Here is a 24,757-nt window from a genome sequence, read left to right on the forward strand (position 1 = left end):
AGCCATCAGGGAAGCCCATATTGTTGAATTAAGTTTGCTAATATTTTGTTGAGGATGTTTGCATCTATGTTCATCAGTGATCTTGGCATTTAATTTTCTTTTTTTATGGTGTCTTTGCCTGGCTTTGGTACGAGGATTATGGTGGCCTCACAGAATGAGATTGGGAATGTTCCTTCCCCTGCAATTTTGTTTTTTTTAATAGTTTCAGAAGGACCCGTATTAACGCTTCTCTAAATGTTTGATCAAATTTGCCTGTGAAGCCATCTGGCCCTGGAATTTCATTTGTTGGGAGTTTTAAAATCAGTTTCTATTTTAGTACTTGCAACTGGTCTCTTCATATCTTCTGTTTCTTCCTTGTTCAGTCTTGGGAGATTGTACCTTTCAAAGAATTTTTCCATTTTATTGGTATGTAGGTGCTTAATAGTAGTGTTTTATGGGTGTTTATTTCAGCGGTATCCTCTGTAATTTGTAATTTGTCCTTTTTCATTTCTAATTTTACTGACTTGAGCTGTCTCCCATTTTTTCTTAATAAAGGTTTATCAATTTTATTTTTTTTAAGAACCAGGTTTTAGTTTCATTAATCCTTTCTATTGTTTTCTTCATCTGTTTCTTCATTTATTTCTCTTCAGATCTTTAAGATTTCTTTCCTTTTACTAGCTTTGAATTTTGTTATCTTTTCTTCAGTTCCTTTAGGTGTAAGGTTGGGTTGTTTGAGGTTTTTCTTTTTCCTAAGGTAAGACTATTACTATAAAACTCCCTGTTAGAACCGCTTCTGCTGCATCCCATGGGTTTTCGATCATCATGCTTCTGTTTTCATTTGTCTTCAGGTATTTTATTTCCTCTTTATTTTTCTCATTGATCCACTGGTTGTTTAGTAGCACATTGTTTAGCCTCCACATGTGGTTTTTTTTTTTTTGTAACAGCTTTTTTCCCCCCCTTGATTTCTAATCTCATAGTGTTGTGGTGAGAAAATATGCTTGATATGATTTCAGTTTTTTTGAATTTAAGAATTTTTAAATTTTAAATTTGCTCACTTTGTGACCCTGCATGTGATCAGTCCTGGGAAATGTTCCATGTATCTTGAAAACGTGTATTCTGCTGTCAGATGGAATGTTCTATAAATATCAAGTCTATCTGCTTATTATGGGTATATTAAGGCCTGTGTTTCTTCTTGATTTTCTGTTCAAATGATCTGTCCATTGATGAAATTGGTGTTTAAGGTCCCCATTATTCCTGTGTTACTGTCAGTTTCTCCTTTAATGCATATTAACGTTTGCCTTGTATATTGATGTGCTCATATGCTGGGGGCATATATATTTACAAGAGTTATACCTTCTTAGACTGATCCCTTGATCATTGTGTAGTGTCCTTCTTTGTCTCTTATAATAGTCTTTAAAGTCTGTTTTGTCTTAGTATTCTACTGCAGCTTTCCTCTGAATTCCATTTGCATGGAATATGTTTTTCCATCCTCTCACTTTCAGTCCATCTGTATCCCTAGATCTGGAGTGGGAGGTCTCTTACAGACAGCATATACACAGGTCTTGCTTTTTTATCCATTAACCAGTGTATGCCCTTTGCTTTAAACATTTAAACATTTAATCTGTTTACATTTAAGGTAAGTATTGATATGTATGTTTCTATCACCATTTTCTTAATTGTTTGGGGTGTTAGGAAAGTTTTCAGCTCTTGATTATCTTTAATGCCTTTATCACTTTTATCACCTCCTTTTTGAACTTGGGGCCTAGCAGACTGGAAAGGCCTGTTTCATTGTTTCTTCTTTCATTGTTTCATTTTTCCTGTCTATTTAGTTGGAAATAGTTCCTTCGCTTTTACTTTTTCTCAAATTTCTCTGTCTCTGTAAATTCAGGAGAAACAGTTACTGTGGTCCTGAAGGGCTGTTTTTATGCGCGACCATCCCTGTGCAGACTGTGTGAGTGCAAGCCCTGTTGGCAAGACACGACAGGCATACTTCCCGAAGGCTGTGCTGGCTGTCATGCTTTTGATGGGGGTGTAACTGGTGTTGTGGTGACAAAAGCCTCGTCTGGAAGTTGCGTCAGACCTCTCTGCTGTTCGGCTGTCACAGACCTGTCAGGGCTGGGGTCTGCTTCACAGTCGTTTGAGTAGGGGTCCTGAGGGTCGGGTTTGACAGGGGTCTGTTGCTCGTGTGTGTGTTCTGTCCCAAGAAGGTGAGCACTAGTGCAAGTGAGGCCTGTGTGGTCACAGAGAACCTATGCACTGAGTGACCACGCAGGGTCCTCGGGTCTACCCAGGAGAAGCCCAATCTCCATTTTGTTCTTACAAGACTCGATGCCAGGCTGGTGCTAGGGCCTGCGGTGTGGCGGTGCGGACTGAGGTGGTTGTGCTGCCTCCTAGAAACTGGGCTGCCTGTATGGCAGGACTCTCCCAGGACCTGTCTGCTCAGATCCAGCTCCAAGCTGTGGTGTGAGGTAGGCGGGACTGGATACTCCATTTGGAAAGGGATCCCAGCACGCTTCACCCTAGGGGCTGTCTGCAGAGGACATGGGATTCGGTGATACAGCCCACCACCCAGTGTGTTCACCAGCAAAGCGGCTGCTGCTGGCCCCACCCCCATGGTTGGAACGCTGGTAATGGGCTTACATACTATCCACACTCACACCACGTGCTCACTCACAAAGCCTGCAACCAGAGTTGCTCCCTGCTGTGAGCGTGCCTACAGGGAGGCTCCTATGACAGAGCCAGGCCAGCTCGTGCAGGTGCTAACAATGGCAGCCCAGACAGTTAGCATTAATTTACCTTATTTGGAACTCAATCAAGTCTATTTCTTTATATCCACTATGTTTTCAATAAAGTCTTAACTATATAAAAGAGTAATTATTTAAGCTAATTGTAAGTCATCAAGGGTGTAAAATGTAATAAGATGAGGGAAAGCTTCAATGTTCTTATTTAATCAAAATAGCATAGAGTTAAAGAATTCATGTTCTTAATGAATAAGTCACAGTTCTTAGTAGGTTTGACAGATGAAGTGTAGGTATATCTTGGTTTACATGCCACTTATATGCCTTCATTTTCCAAATAAGAAAATAAGCAAGTGACATCCTTGCAATGAAATGTGAAAGAAAAGTGTTTCCTTGTTGAATTAAAATAGTGTGTACAATTTTCCTAATCCAGTACTTGCTAGCACATAAAATAAATTTCATAGAACATTGAAGATAGAAGACCATTCACAGATGTAATAGGGAAACATTTCAAATTATTTCCACTACCACTCTTTTTTAAACAAATGCTTTATTTACTGATTTGGCTGTATCAGGTCTTAGTCATGGCATGCAGAATCTTAGTTCCCTGACCTGGGATCAAACCCAGTCCCCTGGCTAGAAAGTCCATTTCTTAACCACTGGGCCATCAGGGAATTCCTGCCACTCTTTTGTATTGAGGAGAATCTTGCTGCAATAACTCATACTTCATGTTTCCTGGTTATTTTTCTTGGATAAATTTTTTTCTTTATTTTGCCAGACATTATAAGGGTCCTTAATGAAGAGAAATACTTTTAGAAAGGAATAGTTTTGTTGTTGTTTTTTTAATATATACAAGTCACTTTCAGTTTCTCATCTGACATGGAAGTCATTTGGAAGTCATTATTCCTATCCTCATAACAAGACAAAAAGCTGAATACACTAAAAATCAATAGTTCTTTTAGATCTGTTAGAGAATTGATGTCAAATGTAAATCACTGCCTCCAAATTGGAGACAAATCAGAGAAACAGAATCACAGCTTCCTGGAGCAGAAGCTCAAGAGCAGAAACCTCTGCAGGAATCAGAACTGGGGGAGGAAGCCGTAACTCCTAACTGATGCAGTGCTCTAGGCTCAGCCTGCACTGGGCTTCCCGGGTGTCTCAGTGGTAAAGAATCTGCCTACCAATGTGGGGGACACAGTTTCGATTTCTGGGTCAGGAAGATCCTTTGGAGCAGGAGATAGCAATCCACTCCAGTATTCTTGCCTAGGAAATCCCGTGGACAGAGGAGCCTAGCAGGCTACAGTCCACAGAGTTGCAAGAGTTGGAGATGACTTGGCAACTACGCAACAACAATGTGAACCTATTTGAGAGATTAAAGAATCCTGGGGGATATTCAGTGTTACAGGTCCTCACATTTCTTTACGTTTTAACTTCAGGAGCCCTACCATTTCTCACAATAAAGATCAGAGAAAACTCCTCTCTGCCTTGAGCTGGTGGAGGAGAGAAGTCACCATTTATCCAGAACAGTCTGTTCTCTCTAACAAGACCTGCCCTCAATAGAGAACACAATAGGTATTACCTATTACAGTAGCTAAAATCCAAGTCACTGATGACCCCAAATGCAGATAAGAATGAGAAGAAATGGGAAATCTCATTCTTTGCTGGTGAGACTGCCCACTTTGGAAAATAGATGGTCAGTTTCATACAAAACTAAACCTAGTCTTACTGTGAGATCCAGCTGTTGTGTACCTTGGTGTACTTACAAATGAGTTGAGAACTTCTGTCCACACAATAACTTACACAACCAATGCTTATAAAAACTTTATTCACATTTGCTAAAGCTAAGAAGAAACCAGGATGTCCTTCGTAGGTGAATAGATACAGAAACTGTGGTGCACCCATATAAGGAAATGTTACCCAGTGATAATAATAAATGAGCTATCAAGTCACAAAAAGAAACAGAAGAACATCAAATGGTACATATTGCTAACTGAAAGAAGCTAATCTAAAAAGACTATGTACTGTATGATTCCAACTACATGATATTCTGGAAAAGGCATACTGTTAACTCACAATTTATGATTTACACACGTATTTCTCAGTAAAAATACTGAGAAAGTCACAAGAAAAAATACTTGTAACTAAAGAACATTTTAATAGACTTTGTTTAGAACTATAAATAAATAATTAACCTGAGGAAGCTTTTATATGTGTATAAATACATATATATATATGCATTTCATTCTCCCCTAGTAAAAGCCACAGAGGAAGTAGTAACTATGATGCATTTTGATGATATCTTCAAAAGAAGAAAATCCAACTGTGTTTAAATTGAGAGATCGTTCACGTACTGATGTAGTTGAGAAGTTATCTATTGTTCAGAAAAATAACAAGGTAAATTTCAGAATTACATTTCACTTTGCAGTTCTCACCTGCCATTCACTGCTACTTTGGTCAGTATGAGAATTGGAACAGCCAAAAATAACATACAGTATCAATCAGTCCCAACACCCTCCATACCTGTTCTACATGCCGCATACGAAATATTTTATTTGCTTGAAACTGACGGACAAGTTTGAGAAATGTAGGAGAAAAAGAATACACTTTCAGAGTCAACGAAATATTTGATCATCTTTATGTGCAAGTCACATACCAAGGTGAATTTTGTGAATTGCATAATCATGGTGATGCTCTTTTTAATGTTGGTTTAAAGAAGTCAATATTGTTGATATATAATTGACAGAAAGTGAGTTGTGTTTAATTTTCTCTGTGTGTGCGTGTGTGTGTTTGGGGAAAACTGAAATTCACACATGATTTAAATATATTCCACCTCATGCTGCAAAATATATCATTTCACTAAATAAAAATTGTTTATCTATTTCAAGGTAGTGGCCAGCACTTCCTGTTTGTCAACTCATCTGGCCCCAAAGAAGGATACACTGCAAGAATCACCACTTCCCAATACTTCCCAGCAAGCCTCGGAATGTGTGCTGTTCGGTTCTGGTTCTACATGGTTGATCCCAGGAACACAGGAGTCTTAAAGGTACAAAAGGAAGACAGAGATTTGTCTTACACTGACATATTCAGAGCATGTGTTTAAACATTTCTCTCTTTTTTTGGTAGTCAGACAACACCAATCCTGATTCTATTAATTTCTCATTTCTTTCTGGGGCAATGGGACTTTGGCAAGCAGTTCTGTCATTCATCTTAATCTTATTCAAGATTTATCTCATTCATGGCTGCCACCTCAACTCAATTATGGTGCATGCTATTTAAAAGATTATCTACAGATGAAAGATTATGGGCAGATTCTACATGTATCTTCTAATAACAACTTGGATAGGAACAATGAAGAAATGTGACGAGAGGGATAGTGATGGAAAAGATTCTCTTCCTCAATGTAAAAGCAAAACACACTTAAGATTATAAGTATATTATCAGCTCACATTGAAAACAATGTACCTTCTTTATTTTTAACTAATTGAACACAAGAATCTATACCAAATGCTAATGTCTTTAAATAAACAAGTTGCCGCATCTATACTTATTATATGAAAGATCAATGAATGAAATTTTCACTTGTTAGGAACCAATTTTGAAATCTTAATTTCTAATGAAAAGATTGTGTATCAGAACACCACAAATAGTGATATTGCCTTGAAATTATACAGTCACTTGTTGTTGGGATAAATATACAATTTGGAATTTTTGTCGTTATCTCAAACATTGTCCCTTGTAAATAATAACAGCTATTATTAAGTGATTCCTATCTTTCTGGCTATTCATTTTAACTTTATATGTGTTAGCAGTTTTAATTCTCACATTGTCCTAATGAGGTAGTGTTTAACTTTCCCAAAATTTTCAGTAAAGAAACTGAACTCAAAGTGGCTTAATAACTTTTCCATGATTACACAATTGACCAGAAATCTGATTTCAAAAATCTGGCATCCTTTATCCGGCATTGTTGCTCATATTTTCTACATTACTCAGAGACGTCTAAGGAGAATTATGAGGGAAAGAGAGAAAGAATAAAAGGCCTTATCAATTCTAGCCATTGCTGGGAAAGCAAGCTCTTATCAAGTAAAAATAAAAGCATGCAAGAAAGTGGAGAATCTGTTTTCCTCAAGAGAAGCCAGTAAAAACAACAGAGATTCATTTTTAACAGTTTAGATATGTGTGAGTATTTGTAGATCATGAAAAAATTTTGGATTTTTTTGTTGTTTTTACATGTAGTATGTAAATATTCAGTAGATTAGCCTATTGCTTATGCTAAATTTTATCTAGGGTAATTTATAAACACTGATCTTAAAAAGACTCTATAATATGTTGTTTTCACTGATATTTTAAAACATAGATAGTGCAGTTGAAGAGGACTGTAGTCAGTGGTTATTTGTTACACAGAAGCAAATATGAAATGGAAACCTTTCAACAGAATGCACACAGGTTTCAGTCACTTTCTAACAAAATGTTGCTTTCTCAATTCAAAACTAACATTTGTATATCCTTTAGCTATTCACCAGCTGGCCAGTCAGTGCTACAGCCTGAATGGTTTTGTCTCCCCAAATTCACGTGTTAAATCCTAACTATGACAGTCAGCTAGTTGAGTTACCTACTTAAACAGCCCACTGTTTTTAGCCATGCTTCTGCAAACAGTCTTTGAAATGAAAATGTTGGTCTCAAGTCTTGATTTCTGAATGCTTGCTTAAAATAGCGGGTGCAGTTTTTTCTAACTGGAAGGCAGCCGTCACGTATACCATTGCTTTTATACTCCCAGCTGTCTTCAGATGGGTATACTGGAAAGAAGAGTGGAGGGGAATTGCAGTAAGGCTGACATCCAGGTATTGTAGGGAAATCGCCCTCCTCAACACCAGATTGTCTGGGTAGGTTTGACTGTCCCCATGGCTTTTTACTGCCTCCACAGGTGACCCAAGCAGAACCAATTATCATCACTTCCAGGATTTGATGCGGTATTTACAAAAGTCTTTCTCTGTCTTCCATGTTGCAAGTCACTGGCTAGAAGTGGACTAAGTTTGGGGCTCTTGGAGACCATCTTTCCCGATGTGGGGAGAGAGATTGTCTGAGAAAGAAGCTAGGACACAGAGAGATTCGGGACCAAAAGCAGGAGGACAGAGCTGTTCCTATTTAAATCCTGGAGCCTGCTTTACCTGAGGCAGTCAAGGTCTCTTTGTTACTTGCTATTGGAAAATTCCTGTTACAGAAACCCAGGGAGAAACTGTTTTTGTAATGTATCCTCAGGTCTCTGATGGATCACAGTAACTGTAGCAAGTCTGCTTCTCAACTGTTGCTTTTAATCTTGAGTTATTCCCAGTCTGGAAAACTCCCTGAGTATACCATATTTTTAGATTATGTGAACAAATCAGTGAAGTGGAAACCCATTCTTTCCACTCTTTTAAAGTGAGACTTTCCAGCTGCATGCTATTCTTTCACCGGCAACTGTTTTTCTATTTTGTAATCTCTAATTTGAGTATAACAGTGTCACATTTTATAAAATTTCCTTGGCAGGGGTATTTCACCTAAGGTGTTGCCTTAGAAAGAATCATCTCTTGTTACAGTATTGATAAGACTGATGGACAGATAACTTCTTACAAAGGGTAGGAAAACCCACCTTTGTGAATATATTTTCTAAAGTAACCAAAATAATATTATATAGATTTATGGGGGGGAGGAATTTCTTCTTTTTAATATTAAAAAAATTTAAGACTATAATAAATGATAATATGCACTGAGGCATGATGCAGATAAAGAGATATTCACTGCTATCAGCATGCAATTATAAAGAGCATGTTGGAAATTAAAAGCTTTATAATTTTTATGTTATTTACCAAAACATTCCACATCTATAAGTATATTATAAGGAAATAAAGATAGATATGCATGATGTTTTATTTATAAGTGTCTTCATCTCACTGTTGTTTATAAAAGGGAATATTTGAAACCACCTGAATGTCAAATATTAAGAATTGGTGAAATATAGTACATTCACTCTTACAGTGAAACACTGTGTAGAAGTTAATTCTGTAAATGAATAATTGATAATAAAGAGAAATATTTGTGATTCATTAATAACCAAAGTAACTAAATTTACAAATGTGTATTCTAGAATGTGGTATAAAAATATATCTTATTTCACTTATTTTAACATGGAACTATCTATTCCTTAATCTATATAAATAAGCATGTATGTATGTGTATATGTATATATGTGAAAAAAATATATGGAAGGATATACACTGAAATAGTAATTATCTTTAGATGGTGAGATGGAAAGATTATTTTCATTACTTTTATTTATTTTATAATTTTTCTACATTAAGCATATGTTGCCTTTCTAGTAAGAAAAATATATACAAGGGTCTTTCTAAGGATCTTCACGTTTGAAAATGTTGAAAGACACAGATCAAGGATATCCATAAACAGGTCACTTCTTGAGTTAATAAATAGCAAATGTGGTTCTGGAGCACATGGTAGATTATAAATCGTCTCTTAGATTGATAACATAAATTCTTTAAAAAGGATATGTCAGAACACCTAAAGTGAAGTTCCATACTAAAGTATCTGTGAGGCCCTAAAAATAACCTGGCATTCCTAAAGGAGATCAAATAGCAGATTGTGCTAGAATGGCTTCTTGTCAGCACAAATCTGAATTTGTACTGAGTGTTATGTATCTTGCCTATCTGTGCTCTGTTCTGTATCCCAGAGAACATTTCCCAGACTCCTTTGCTGTTTGCATTCCTGAATGAGTTTGACCAAAAGAAGGTACTGGCCAAAAATCTGAGGGCAGGAAGAAGAGACAAGCCTTCCTCCTCTCTCTCTCTTCTCTCTTCTTTGTCTGTTTATTTATATCTACATTTCTCTAGCTGAGTTTGTACTGCATCTCATTTGTGACTCAGTTCCCCCAGAAGGCCTTGCCTCCCTGGTTCAACTCCCACCAAGGATACTGACAAATGCCTTCTTCTTCCAACAACTCAACTTCACTACTCCCTCCCTTTGACTTTAGTTTTCGGAGGAGGAACATCTTCCTGTACATGCTAATCTATAGGTTGCCTCATAAGTTCCCTGGTGATTTCTCATCTCTTCCATAAACATTGTACCTATTATCTATATTAAAGTTCCTCTATTTGAAATATATTAGTTTCTGTTTCCTAACTCAGCCCTGTCTAGGTACCTACCTCAAAGAAAACACAAATCTCTCAAAGACATTAACTGATAAAGCAATGAAAAATAGTGAATGAGCACCAATTTAAATTTGTCCTCCTTATATTAACTTCTTAAAAACTTACTGTCTAGTAGAGGAAGACAGAAAACAAATTGGAAAAAAAAAACACTAATATGAAAACTTCTGTTTGTGATATAATACTATGGCGCAAATTAAACTTTTCTATAATACATAATTATTCATGGTCTTCTGAGGAAGTTATTTTATATTGAATAGTAAGAAAGTCTCTCTGAGAAATATGAGGTTTGAATTTAGACTTGAAAAGCTAGAAAGATCCATTATTGTGAATAACTGTAGTAAGAATGTTTTAAGCAGAAGAAATAAGCTAAGGGAAAAGTTCAAAAGTAGAAGGTATTTGTAGCCCACTGTAGTGGAACAAAATAAGCAAAAGAAAGAGAGAAACGATCAGAGATAGGTTGGAACCAGCTCCTTCAGGGCCTTGCAGAGATGGTAAGGAGATTAAATTTTATTCTAAGAATCATGGAAAGTCATTGGAGAGTCTTAGTCAGCTTGAACTACTATAACAAATTACCATGAAGTGGGTGGATCAAACAACAGAAGTGTTCTTCTCACAGCTCTGGAAGCTCAGAATTTCAAGATCAAGGTATGGGCCAATTTGGTTCCTCTTGTGGACCCGCCTTCTGGTTTGTAGAAGTTTGTCTGTGTGCCCAACCAGTGGATAGAAATCATCTTTTTTGGGTCTCTTAAAAGGACACTAATCTAATCTACAGTGCCCCACACTCATGAGCTAATTACCTTCCAAAGACCTCCACCTCCCAAAATCAAAAGAGAATTTGAGAATTTGGGCTTCAACTTATGAATCTAAGAGGATATATTCAGCCCATAGCTGAGGTATTAAATTGAGGGATAATAACATTTTCTTTGAAAATTGAGAAGATATGCTGTGTGGAAAAGGGACAGGACCTGGGGGTAGGAGGAGGAGATCGGAAGTGGATGTGAAACAGAAAGGCGAGTTACATGATTTCCAGGGGTCCCCAACTTGATTTAAAGTGGGATGTAAGAATAAACTGGGAAACAGTTGCCACAAATAGTGAACAAGCCTGAGCTCTTCATTGGCATATTAAGGTTATCTTCTAAATAAAACACACTCTAATTTTATTAGTATATTAGTGAAGGGCATCATATAAAGTTAGTTTAATCAAAATGTTACATAGTTGAGGATATCAAGGTGAAATTCAATTATGATGTGCCACTTCCCTGTGGCTCAGACGGTAAAGCGTCTGCCTGCAATGCAGGAGACCCGGGTTCAATCCCTGGGTCAGGAAGATCTCCTGGAGAAGGAGATGGCAACCCACTCCAGTATTCCTGCCTGGAAAATCCCATGGATGGAGGAGCCTGGCAGGGCTACAGTCCATGGGGTTGCAAAGAATTGGATATGACTGAGCGACTTCACTTTCCTTTCCTATTACTTTTTTAGGATAAAAAGTCAAATAATTCACATCTATCCATCCTGAAAAATAGAAAGCTGCATGATGAAAGAAATGTTTTATAGAAACTAGAAAGCCTGATACTAAATGTATAATATTCAGGGTAGTGAATAATATTCAGAATAATAAGATGTCTATTCAGGCTTCAGTATCCTCTGATTCACAGGCTCATGATTTATGGAGCAATGCTAATACATACTTTATTTTCTAGGTCAGTTTCCTTCTTTGAATTACCTAACTACATATAAAATTAAAAGCACTCTTTAAAATGGTACTGGTCATTTTCTGATACATATTGCCAAAAAAGCCCTAAGTGAAACCAAATTAATTTCCCATGAGATTATTTAGTTTCAGTAGTTCAGCTCCTATCTTCTGACTTGTCCTGATATTTAATGCTAACTCAGGTAGATTAATATAATGTCTATGAAAAGAGGTAAAGTTTGGCACAGAAGAAGAGAATTTCCCTACAAATAACTAATAGCCCTTTATTACTCCAGACTCATTTTTTAAAGACACAAAAAGGAAGTGAACTTCTGTAATTAATACTTTTCAAAATGCTCTTTGTAATTTATAAAAGTGCTTCTTTGTTAAAGGGGGAAAAATGAACTATTTCCTAAAACTTCTTTCAGTGATAACAGATGAGTTAATATATCTAAAGAGGCTTTCCAGAAGCTTATTGTTCATATATCAGAACAGTTAACCTACCAGGTTGAAGTGGTTTTTATTTTAAAGTTGAGTTTTAGGCAGTCTGGTGGTTTTGTAAAACCACCTTCCAGTTGAGGAGCTAAGATTTCACATTCCTCATCACCAAGTAACCAAAAAACATAAACAACAGAAGCAATATTGAACTGAATTTGATAAAGACTTTAAAAATTGTCCACATAAAAAAAAAATCTTAAAAAAAATAAAGTTGACTTTTAGAGCTAAATGATTTCTGCTAAAATGTATGGAATTCAACATGTAAGTCTGTTCAGGAAGCTATTATTGCCATGGCCTTGTGCTTGTGAATTTTGCTTTGTTTTGTTTTAATGCGATGATTAGAAAAATACTAAGAGCAGTGGGAAAAAAAAACTGAGAATGATGTAAGATGGTTACTATATGCTATACTCTGAAATCCTTTACATTGATCTAATCCTCAACCATCCAGGGAGGAACATAATGGCATTATCTACACTTTAACAGTTGAGTAAAATGAGATAGAAAAAGCTTCAGGAATTTGTTCAAGGTCACAGTGCTTTTTTAGAGATGGCAGGCCATGATATTCCCACACCCACTGGCTCCAGCCTATGCTTTTAATTAGCATGCTTTACTGCCTCCTAGCTCTAGATGGGTTTTTACAGCATATTTTATTTTCCATACTTTATTGCTCAAAATCATCTTTATTCTCTCCAATAATTATTGAAATCTGGTCTTTAAAAGATACTTTACCTGTTTTATATTCTGGATATTGTGGTTTTCAATATAAATTTGGTTTGAATTCCTAATGTAATTTGACAAAGATAAAAGAGGAGTGTGAAAAAGCTGGCTTAAAACTTAACAATTCTAAAGATGAAGATCATGGCATCTGATCCCATCACTTCATGGCAAATAGATGGGGAAAAAGTGAAAACAGTGACAGATTTTACTTTCTTGGGCTCCAAAACCACTGTGGATGGTGACTGCAGCCATGAAATTAAAAGACACTTGCTCCTTGGAAGAAAAGCTATGACCAACCTAGACAGCATATTAAAAAGCAGTGATGTCACTTTGCCATAAAAGGTCTGTATAGTTAAAGCTATGGTTTTCCCAGTAGTCACGTACAACTGTGAGAGTTGGATCTTAAAGAAGCCTGAGCACCAAAGAATTGATGCTTTCAAACTGTGGTGCTGGAGAAGACTCTTGAGAGTCCCTTGGACAGCAAAGAGGTCAAACCAGTCTATACTAAAGGAAGTCAACCCTGGATATTCATTGGAAGGACTAATGCAGAAACTGAAGCTCCAGTACTTTGGCCACCTGATGTGAAGAGCCAGCCAACTCATTTGAAAAGACTCTGATGCTGGGAAAGATTGAAGGCAAGAGGAGAAGGGGGCTTCAGAGGATGAGACCATTGGATGGCATCACTTCAATGGACATGAGTTTAAGCATCCTCTGTGAAATAGTGAAGGACAAGGAAGCCTGGTGTACCGCAGTTCATGGGGTCACAAAGAGTTGGACATGGCTTAACGACTGAACAACAACAACCAATGTAACAGAGAAGAAAAAACAAAAACAAAATTGGTGTAGCAGTTATTTAAATCATCCTCCTAAACTTGGCACCCTAAATGTATAGTGTGTTTGGTATTGGCGGGGGTGCTATCAATATTCCTTTTTTCTGTAATTGCCCCAGTGACATAACATTTAATCCTTTTGTTCTGTTGCTTTTGATGGTTAACTTTTGAATGAGCTGCTCAAGAACAAGAGCCACCAAGACTACATCCTTTTTGTCAAACTTTTCAAAACCCTTTCTGGTCAGTTTCAGAGTCCTCTTACATTTGTTATCTGATCTATATCTGTCCTATTAGAAGAATTGGCCCTTTCAGGGGCCCCGTCTCTCAGACAATGCAAGAGGAAATTCTTTATGTTCCCTGTGTTGTTTCCAGACTTCCAAACTTCAGAATAAGACATTTAGGGAATTACCTGGAAGTCCAGTGTAGGGCTTTGTGCTCTCACTGTCAAGGGCCCGGGTTCAATCCCTGGTAAGGGAACTAAGATCTTTCAAGCCGTGTGGCCAAAAAAGAAAAGAGTCTCATTTCAATTCAGCCTTGTTTCTTAAATGCAAAACAACCTTGGGCCCTCTAGGGGTGACGCACAATGAATCATTGAGGGCCAGGTATTTTGAGGTATTCTAGAAAAGACATCTGATACATCAATTGGCAACTACCCTTATCACCATATATAATAATATGATCAGAAATAATTGAATAATGAATTAATAAAATATTGTATATAAACAGTTCCTAGTAATAAAGGAAAATGTATTTTAGATTTAAGTAAGTAAGTAAGTAAAGTCACTCAGTCATGTCTGACTCTTTGCGACCCCATGGATGATAGCCAACCAGGCTCCTCTGTCAGTGGGATTTTCCAAGCAAAAGTACTGGAGTGGGTGCCATTTCCTTATCCAGGGTATCTTCCCAACCCAAGGATTGAACCTGGCATTGCAGGCAGATACTTTACTGTCTGAGCGACCAGGGAAGCCCATTTTAGATTTATATTCACACACAAATCAGGACACTAGATTACACTTAGTTCAATGAAGTTATAACTTACAAATTGATAACCTGCATTAATGACTTGCCCCAAGTCTGATTATTACCATGTGATGTTACCACAGAGACAAGGACCTGGCCCATTTCTTAATTGTCACTAGTGCTATAGAAATTCTTCCAGTGATACGTTGAGTAAAAGGAGAAATGATAAAAATGCTAAGTTTCAGGAAGGAAAATATATATTCAAAAAAATTTAATATGTACTTATATTTATAGAACCATGCATTCAAAATTAAATAGGTTCTAGTTTGTATGGCACATGCTTAAGGCAATTTACACATCAGATTTTCTGTTTAGTCCTTTTCTTTATTATTAATGCTTAATTTTAAAATGCATTTTTATGATATGTTATTACAAAAGTTGTTGAGAGACATTATCAGCATTTTGTCTATAATTTTATTCTTTTTTTAAACACATTTTAACCATCCCAGACTAACAAGTTTACTCTCATTCCTGTTACATGCTGAACCTCATAGTCCTTATATCTACAACTAGTGGCATACTGCTTATCAAAGGCAGCTTTTGATAATAACCTCAGAGAATGTTTAACAGAGGAAACAATGATACATGCAAATATCCCCAGGCATAAAAGGTAGGAAGTCTGTGTAGATGAGCAGACATAGCAAATTTCTGCCCTCTAAACAGACTTATCAAACTCTAGATAATACCCTTCATTTGAGCATTTCATACTATTTTAGCAAAAATGTAGTCATGTACTAAGGCAGTAATTCTCAACATGTACACATGCTGGTGTGTCAGTCATTTGTAAAATGGGACACAGGTAATACACAAGAACAGTAGTTAAAATGAACCCAAGTATTTTTCAGTGTGATTTCTTCCCTTTTTGAGTATAGCTTCAAGATTCTCCTTGTATCAGTGTCCTATATTTCTTCTAACAGGTCTTACTGAATAGAAGGCAAGAAAGGTAAGGTTGTACCTGGTGTGCCAGGCATTTTGCTGAGCACTTTGTGTGACACTGAGGATGCTGTGATGGGGAGTGTGCCCATAGGAGAGTGTGTCCAACAGAATGTTTCATCCATCACGTTGTGTACTGAGAATCATGGGCTTATGTTAACAGCTTAGCAAAGGTGGGTGCACAAACCTTGATGGCAGAGATACTTCAATAGTGCGGACAGAGGAAACAGTGCTGCCACGTGCTGTTATCTTTTATTGTATATAATAGGAAAATAAATCTCAGGATGGAAAAAACTTTGCTATTAGTTTCTATTAAAGTATAAATTAGCAGGCTGAGAAGGCACTCCATGAAATGCAAAGGTTGACACTCAGGAGAAGGAGCTAATCGAATATGACCTTCAAATTAGACTTTCCCTTTAGAATATAATAAAAGCAGGAAAAGAAAAGTGACCTCAAGTTGAAGAGTTATGCTGCTAAAAATTAAAATCAAGTCACAGTTTTAGGATAGAGACATGGGAATTTGCAAAAGAAGATATTTCTTACACCTGCCTAAAAGCAAGTTAGGTGCAAAGTCACCTTGAGAAAGAACCAAAAGTCAGCTCTGCTTTAAAGTCTGGGTCCCAAGCTGAATATTACTTTTTAAAAAGAGAAAAACACTTAATATATTCATAGTTAAAGCAACTTTTTTTTCCCATTTTTATTTTGTGAAATTTGTCGGTCTATTTTCCTGATAGATTTTGGCTTCAATTCTCTGTTTAGGATCCCTTTTCCTGTCGTAAAATAGCAAAATATTCTCACTTGTTTGTTATCACATAATTTTGATTTTCAGATCTAACTGATTAATACAGTCATAATTGTTTTTGTGTATGTGTGGTGAGAAGTGAGAAACTCATGATTTTCTTTTCAGATAGTAAGTTGGTTATTCCAACACCATTGATTCAATACTATTCCCTCCCTTTGTTGATTAGACATGCTTTCGTCATCATTATTAAATTTATGTATACCTTTGTAAATTTTCTATAGATGTGTAAGAGAATGATTGCTTCTTAGTTGAAACAAAGATAGATAGATACACAGAGATGATAGAAACACAGAGATAAATCATGATCCGCTACAAACTTACTCACTGTTATTGACTTAATTTGACAATTTAAGAAAGACATTTTTCCTCCAGTATAAAGTCTCAATTTGGTTTTCCATTTTTATTGGTCTCAGCTTCTTTATTTCAAAGCCATATGGTGGAATGCATGAAGATTCAAGACAGTTATATGTGCTGGAGGAATTAAAATGTTTATCAATTTTAAGTATCCCCCCCTTTATACATTCCTGAAATCTTATTTTGTTTGTTTATAATATTTACATCCTTGCCACTTTAAAAATAAATTCTTTAACATCTTACACATCCCAACAATGGAAACAGTGAGCGACTATTTTGGGAGGGCTCCAAAATCACTGCAGATGGTGGCAGCAGCCATGAAATTAAAAGACGCTTGCTCCTTGGAAGAAAAGTTGTGACCAACCTAGACAGCATACTAAAAAGCAGAGCCATTACTTTGCCAACAAAGGTCCATCTAATCAAAGCTATGGTTTTTCCAGTAGTCATGTATGGATGTGAGAGTTGGACTGTAAAGAAAGCTGAGTGCTGAAGAATTGATGCTTTTGAACTGTGGTGTTGGAGAAGACTCTTGAGAGTCCCTTGGACTGCAAGGAGATCCAACCAGTCCACCCTAAAGAAGGTCAGTCCTGGGTGTTCATTGGAAGGACTGATGCTGAAGCTGAAACTCCAATACTTTGGTCACTGATGCGAAGAACTGACTCATTTGAAAAGACCCTGCTGCTGGGAAAGATAGAAGGCAGGAGGAGAAGGGGACGACAGAGGATGAGATGGTTGGATGGCATCACTGACCCAATAGACATGAGTTTGAGCAAGCTCTGGGAGTTTGTGATGGATAGGGAAGCCTGGTGTGCTGCAGTCCACGGTTTCACAAAGAGTTGGACACAACTGAGTGACTGAACTGAACTGAACATCCATTATAAACAGCTTATGGCTGGAATTTTTTTTTTCTGTAATCTAAAATTTTATAAATCAGTGCAGTTCTTTCGCATCTATACAAACCATTTTTTGTGTACATTTTCTATTTGTCTTTTTGTTTGTCTGTTTCATTATTTACCCGGTTAGCCCTGTCTTCATTTAGATTGATTGTACTTCCTTTACTTCTTCTTATTCCCTGTGTTTCTATATTCTAATTGCTATATTCTTCTGTAAAGTGGACACTTAATTTTTGGTAAATCTCTTTAAAATATTCATCCAATTTTGTTGAAAATTAATTGCATACTTTAAACTACCTATCCTTCAAATAAAAAAAGACATTTGGCAAAATTTTATTGACCTAAACTAACCCTTTCATATAGCTCTATGACTTACTAAAGTTATATGCATGTTGTAAATGTCATCTACTTTCCTGGCAATTGCATTCTTTAAAATTCCTTAGACATCATCAGTATATAATTATCAATGATAATTATCAAAGAGCATGATCTTTGCTCACTACTCTTTATTAATCCCTATTGTTGTTCAGTCGCTCAGTCATGTCTGACTCTTTGCGACACCATGGACTGCAGCACGCCAGGTTTCCCCGTCCTTCACTATCTCTCAGCGTTTGCTCGAAGTCATGTCCATTGAGTTGATAATCCACCCAACCATCTTATCCTCTGTGGCCCACTTCTCCTCCTACCCTCAATATTAATCCCTGTGCCATCCACTATATTGAATTCTTTTTGTTTAATGTGTTCATTAGTTTGCTCTGCTCATGGCCGCCATAACAAAACACTTTCTCCAACAGTATATACCCAACCTGTGTGTCTTGGGTATGCAAGTCTGCACCAGTAACTCCTAACAGAATGACTGACTGGGCTTTTCATGGAATTCTTTGGTTAATTATAAGCTGGTGACACATGCATAGATTCTTCTCTATGCTGTCCATCTCTTACAGTTATTCCAGAATTCTGCTGGGAGCAGTCAATTTTGGGTTTTTTTCACCTGTGGATGTTTGCAAATTCCTCAGTTTTGTTTATGTAATTTCAACCAACAGTTTCCATTTAATTTAAAACTTCCAAAAAGAACTTACTCTTTTTGTACATTGGTAGATGTGCTCCTAATTTTCCAGTGTTTCTGGGGATGGAAACATTTTTGAGGTGTATAGATAAATGCATGTTTTCAGTTAGCCATCAGAACCAGAAACCATTTTTCCAAATATTTACAATTCTTCAAAATACACTAAAAAAGTAAATCAAATAATAATTCCATTTTTTTTTCCTGTTTGTAGTTTTACAGTCTAAAACTTCCTTCATTTGGAGGGAAGATGCTTTGAAGGCATTTTGAAGGTAGTCTGTACAGTGATATTACTAATTGGGATTAAATAAAAACTTGGAGGTATCAGGCTAACTTTGAATGCTACATAGGTTTTTCTGCTATTAAGAGGCACTTTAATTCTGATTACTCCTAAATAGTCTGTCTCTTTCAAGGAGTGTGAAGTTAATGTTGTAGTTCAGTTCATTTCAGTCACTCAGTTGTGTCCTATTGTTTGCGACCCTATGGACTGCAGCACACCAGGCCTCCCTGTCCATCACCAACTCCCAGAGCTTACTCAGACTCATGTCAGTTGAGTCGGTGATGCCATCCAACCATCTCATCCTCTGTTGTCCCCTTCTCTTCCTACCTCAATCATTCCCAGCATCAGGGTCTTTTCCAGTGAGTCAGTTCTTCACATCAGATGGCCAAAGTATTGGAGTTTCAGCTTCAGCATCAGTCCTTCCAATGAATATTCAGGACTGATTTCCTTTAGGATGGACTGGTTGGATCTCCATGCAACCCAAGGGACTCTCAAGAATCTTCTCCAACACCACAGTTCAAAAGCATCAATTCTTCAGCACTCGGCTTTCTTTGTAATCCAACATTCACATCCATACAAGACTACGGAAAAGCCACAGCTTTGACTAGATGGACCTTTGTTGGCAAAGTAATGGCTCTGCTTTTTAGTATGCTGTCTAGGTTGGTCATAGCTTTTCTTCCAAGGAGCAAGCTTCTTTTAATTTCATGGCTGCCACCACCATCTGCAGTGATTTTGGAGCCCCCCAAAATAAAATCTGTCACTGTTTCCACTATTTTCCCATCTATTTGCCATGAAGTGATGGGACCAGATACCATGATCTTATTTTTCTGAATGTTGAGTTTTAGGTCAACTTTTTCATTCTCCTCTTTCACTTACATCAAGAGGCTCTTTAGTTTTTTGTTTTCTGCCATAAGGATGGTGTCATCTGCATATCTGAGGTTACTGATATTTCTCTCAGTAATCTTGATTGCAGCTTGTGCTTCATCCAGTCCAGCATTTCTCATGATGTACTCTGCATATAAGCTAAATAAGCAGGGTGACAATATACAGCCTTGAAGTATTCCTTTCCTGGTTTGTAACCAGTCTGTTGTTCCATGGTTTTTTGTTTTGTTTTTTTTAAGTGGTGAAAAATTCTGGTTGCACGCCTCCTCCAGCTTTTTAGAGACTTGAAATAGTTACACTTTGGGGCCATATCTAAGTTGATACACAGAAATCAATATGACAAAACTAAACAAAGGTCTGATTCACCAAAGAAAATATAACATCCATAGGCATCCATGCTTAAATATATATATAAAGTATTGTTATTGTCTCGTCACATTGCCAGACTCCATTCTTTCATTGGCAATCTGGATGTCTGTGTTCCTCTAATACCTAAACCACAAAGAGTTGATTTTTTTTGTTTGTTTTCTTCCCTATTGTTAGGTGTATACTGTTGACGAATCTGGATTAAACATCCTCATGTGGTCAATCATTGGCAATAAACGAACTGGTTGGATGTACGGACATGTTCCTCTCTCGAGCAATAGTCCATTTAAAGTGGCATTTGAAGCTGATTTGAGTGGAGAAGAGAACATCTTTATCGCCCTTGATGACATCTCTTTTACCCCGGAATGTGTATTTGGAGGTAAGCAATTCCTTCTGAAAATGGGCTGTACAAAAATTGTTTTAGATATCTAAATAAAAAAGAATTGGGAATTTCTGAGGAATTGCATTTCTTTTCATGTCCAGTCTTACTTATACATTGTAGAAAGAGCAGTATACACAGCTGGAGGTAAAGTTTTTCTCTCCATGAAACTTTATCATGAAATTTCCATGCCCTCTAGGCAACAAAGTAGTTTTGACTAAAGTTCTTTAAGAAACTCAGTGAAAATTTAGTTTTCTCAATATAGTTTTGTTGTCTATATATATATTTTTAACTTCCAAAGGGTCACAGCAACTGCACAAAGACTCTTCTGTTCACCTGTCTTTTCCATCCAGATTAACTTTTCCCCTTCTGTTTCTACGTTACAGTCTACAACTCTTATTCTATTACATAAAGGAAAAAAAGTCTTGTCATTAACTCCTTTTCTAAGAAATCATTCCTTTAACAAAAATCTGAGTTTCTGAAGTTTAAGAGGCTTCCACTTAAGTGGCTATTTGTCCTCATATAAATCCTTCACTTTATCAACATTAGAGAGCAGGGTCATTGCCTTTCAAACTGTCCATTAATTTTGTATGTTGCAACTTTGCTGCATTTATTTATTATCTCCAACAGGGAATTTTTTGGTGAAGTCTACAGGGTTTTCTATGTATACTACCACATTACCTGCAAATAATAACAGTTTTACTTCTTCCATTCCAATGTGGATGCCGTTTACTACCCCCCCGCCACGCCGATTGCTGTGGCTAAGACTTCAATATTATATTGAATAAAAGTAGACAAAGTGGGCATCCTTGTCTTGTTCTGGATCTTTTTGGAGGTAAAGTGTTTATCTTTTCATCATTAGGTATAACATCAGCTGTGGGTTTGTCCTCTATGGACTTTACTATGTTGATGTACATTTCTTCTATATCTTCTTTGGGAAAGTTCTTATCGAAAAATGGATGTTGATTTTACCAAATGCTTTTTATGCTTTTATGGAGATGATCATATGATTTTTATCTTTTATTCTGTTAATATGGTGTATCATAATGACTGACTTTCAGATTTTCAGTCATCCTTCCACCTCTAGAAGATATCCCAGCTGATCATGACATACAATCTTTTTAAGTTGTTGTTTAATTTGGTTTGCTAATATTTCATGGAAGATTTTTCATTCATCTTCATCAGGAATATTGACTTATACTTTTCTTTCCTTGTGGTGTCCTTATTTTGTTTATGTATATAATTCTGAACCTCACAGAATGAGTTTGAAAGTGTTCTCTCCTCTTGTGTTTTTGGAAGAGTTTGGCAAGTACTGATATTAGTTCTTATTTGAATGTTTTGTAGAACTCACCTGTGAAGCCTTCTTATGCTGGACTTTGGTGTGTTGAAAGATTTTTAATTACTGATTCAATCTCTTTGCTAGCAACCATCAGCTCAGATTTTCTATTTCTTCCTGAACCAGTCTTGGAAGGTTGTGTTTCTGAGAATCAATCCGTTTCTTCTAGATTGTCCAATTTATTTGAGTATAATTGTATGCAGTAGTTTCTTATTATCTTTTTTTTCTGTGTTATCAGTTATACCATCCCCTCTTTCATATATGATTTTATGAGTCCTCTCTTTTCCTTGCTGAGTCTAGCTAAAGATTTGTCATTTTGTGTATCATTTCAAAGAACCAGCTCTTGATTTCACTGATCTTTCCTTTTGTGCTTTTAGTCTCTATTTCATTTATTTCTGCTCTAATCTTTGGTATTTACTTCCTTCCACTAACTTTGGGCATTTTTAGTTCTTCTTTTTGAACAATCTTTCCAGCTACATTTTTTGTTGTTGCTGTTGTCGTTAAATTGAAAGAAATTAGATCTTCGGGGAGTGAATGCAATTCCAAAAAAAAGAAATATTATCCCGGGGCATCCCTTTTAACTTGACTTGGTAAATATAAAATGACAGCAACTAGCAAGATGCCAAACAAAATAATGAAATTCATAAGGAATTCATGGGGAATAGGCACCCACAAGTTCTCCTTGTTTATATTATCACTGCTAAATGACAGTAGCTCTCACCTCATTCTTGAATAGAGATTTTTCTTCTTTTTTTCCCTTCTCTGGATGTGAACAGAGAGTATTACTCTGGAGCATTTCCAGGACTGGTATATTCTCTTGAATGCAAATTATTTAAAAATGGAAATATTTGTCTGTTTTCATCATCTTCATCATTTATATGTTCTGCAGTGATGTATTCCACATGCCTAGAAGAGTCCTGTTATATAGGAGATACTCAATACACATGCCCTATGAATAAACAATGAATATGTCAAATGAAAAGATGAATAAAGTAAAAGTTATCAGCTGAATTTATATGATACCCCTCTTCACTACCACCAGTGACCTCTGCCTCCAGTCTTATTCTCTAACCTTGTTTTGGAAAAAGGAAAGAGACAGCGACAGACAGAGCTGTGTGATTTGTCCAATGTACTCTGTGTGACTATGTTGAGAGGCAGAAAGAACAATTTTACTAAAAATTTGGAGACATGAGTCTAAATCATGACTGTATCAGCAAACTCTCATATAACTTCAAAAGAAATTTAAACTCCTTACATCATGTTATATCATCAGGGATATACAGTGTCTTCTCTCTCTTTTAAGTCTACTCTCTTATGATCATATGGGACAGGATTTGTAAAAGAGGATCAGGAAAGCAGAAGGAAGGGATAGAGAATGATCTAGAAAAGAAGAGAGTCCAGAGAGAATGATGAGGAAGTTTAGAGGGTATAGGAGTTAGAACAGAAACGTCATTGTGGAAAGACATAGAAGACTTCTCATTACTTGCTGTGTTTATAAACTTGAGTAAGTTTGCCCTTCATTTAACCAAAAGAGAAGGGAAAGTTGCTCTGTTGCATCCAATTCTTTGTGACCTCATGGACCATACAGTCCATTGAATTTTCCTGGGCAGAATACTGGAGTGGGTAGCCGTTCCCTTCTCCAGGGGATCTTCCTGACCCAGGAATCAAACTGAGGTCTCCTGCATTGCAGGCAGATTCTTTACAAGCTGAGCTAACAGGGAATCCCATGTAACTAAAGTTTGCTGTGCATCTATTGTGTGCTGCCCTGAATGTAGATTGAAAGACATATGTGCCTATAATATTATTGCCAGCTCTCCAGAAGCTTAATATCTAAGGACATATTGGGATAGCAATGCATCCTTGGAAGCTTAAAATAGTAGTAAATGTAATTGAAACTCTCTTAGCTCTAAACTATGGTTCTGAGACAATTTCATTTGACTTGAAGGCAGTATTAGGCATAGAGGAGTAGTTTACTGAACCATCAATGAATATTCCTGAAAAATATTCAGTGGTGTGCTGGTAAACTAGTTCTCAAGAGGAAAAAAAGCCCCGTGTGTAGCATTTTCCTATTTCCTTGGCGTCGATTCTGCAGCATGGTTAATTTTAATTTACCAGTATGACATCACTGCAGGTTGGTGGGTTTAAGAAGAAAAGCATGCCCTCTTTTTCTTTACATAGGCTGCTCTACACACACATCAGAGGAAGGATCCTCACAGTTAATGGTGTTCGCTTCCTACCAACACCACACAGGAGTGAAGACCACAACTGTGGTCCAGGGCAAAGAATCAGTTCAGTTGACTTGCTATTGTATCTGACTCTTTGCGAACCCATAGACTGTAGCACACCAGGCTGCCCTGTCCATCACCAATGCCTGGAGCTTACTCAAACTCATGTCCATTGAGCTGGTGATGCCATCCAACTATCTTGTCCTCTGTCATCCCTTTCTCCTCCTGCCTTCGTAATTTCCCAGCATCAGCGTCTTTTCTAATGAGTCAGGACTTTGCATCATGTGGCCAAATTATTGGAACTTTAGCTTCACATCAGTCCTTCCAATGAATATTTAAGACTAATTTCCTTTAGGACTGACTGGTTTGATCTCCTTGCTGTCCAAGGTACTCTCAAGAGTCTTCTCCAACACCACAGTTCGAAAGCAACAATTCTTCAGTCCTCAGCTTTCTTTATGGTCCAACTCTTACATCCATCCTTGACTACTGGGAAAACAATGGTTTTGACTATAAAGACCTTTGTTGGCAAAGTAATGTCCCTGCTTTTTAATATGCTGTCTAGATTAGTCACAGTTT

General features: G+C 36.9%; 1 protein-coding gene across 1 annotated transcript in view; it reads left to right on the forward strand.

The window, feature by feature from the left end:
• The window catches only part of MALRD1 (MAM and LDL receptor class A domain containing 1), a 512,511-nt gene that overhangs the window by 369,426 nt on the left and 118,328 nt on the right, over positions 1-24,757 (forward strand). Inside the window, exons 32-33 of the mRNA XM_065919555.1 lie at positions 5,603-5,760; positions 20,419-20,620. Of these exons, the coding sequence (XP_065775627.1) occupies positions 5,603-5,760; positions 20,419-20,620 (360 nt within the window). The remainder of the gene's footprint in view (positions 1-5,602; positions 5,761-20,418; positions 20,621-24,757) is intronic.

The sequence above is a fragment of the Muntiacus reevesi genome, chromosome 2 (genome assembly GCF_963930625.1).
Source record: "Muntiacus reevesi chromosome 2, mMunRee1.1, whole genome shotgun sequence".
In the NCBI taxonomy this organism is placed as follows: Eukaryota; Metazoa; Chordata; class Mammalia; order Artiodactyla; family Cervidae; genus Muntiacus; species Muntiacus reevesi.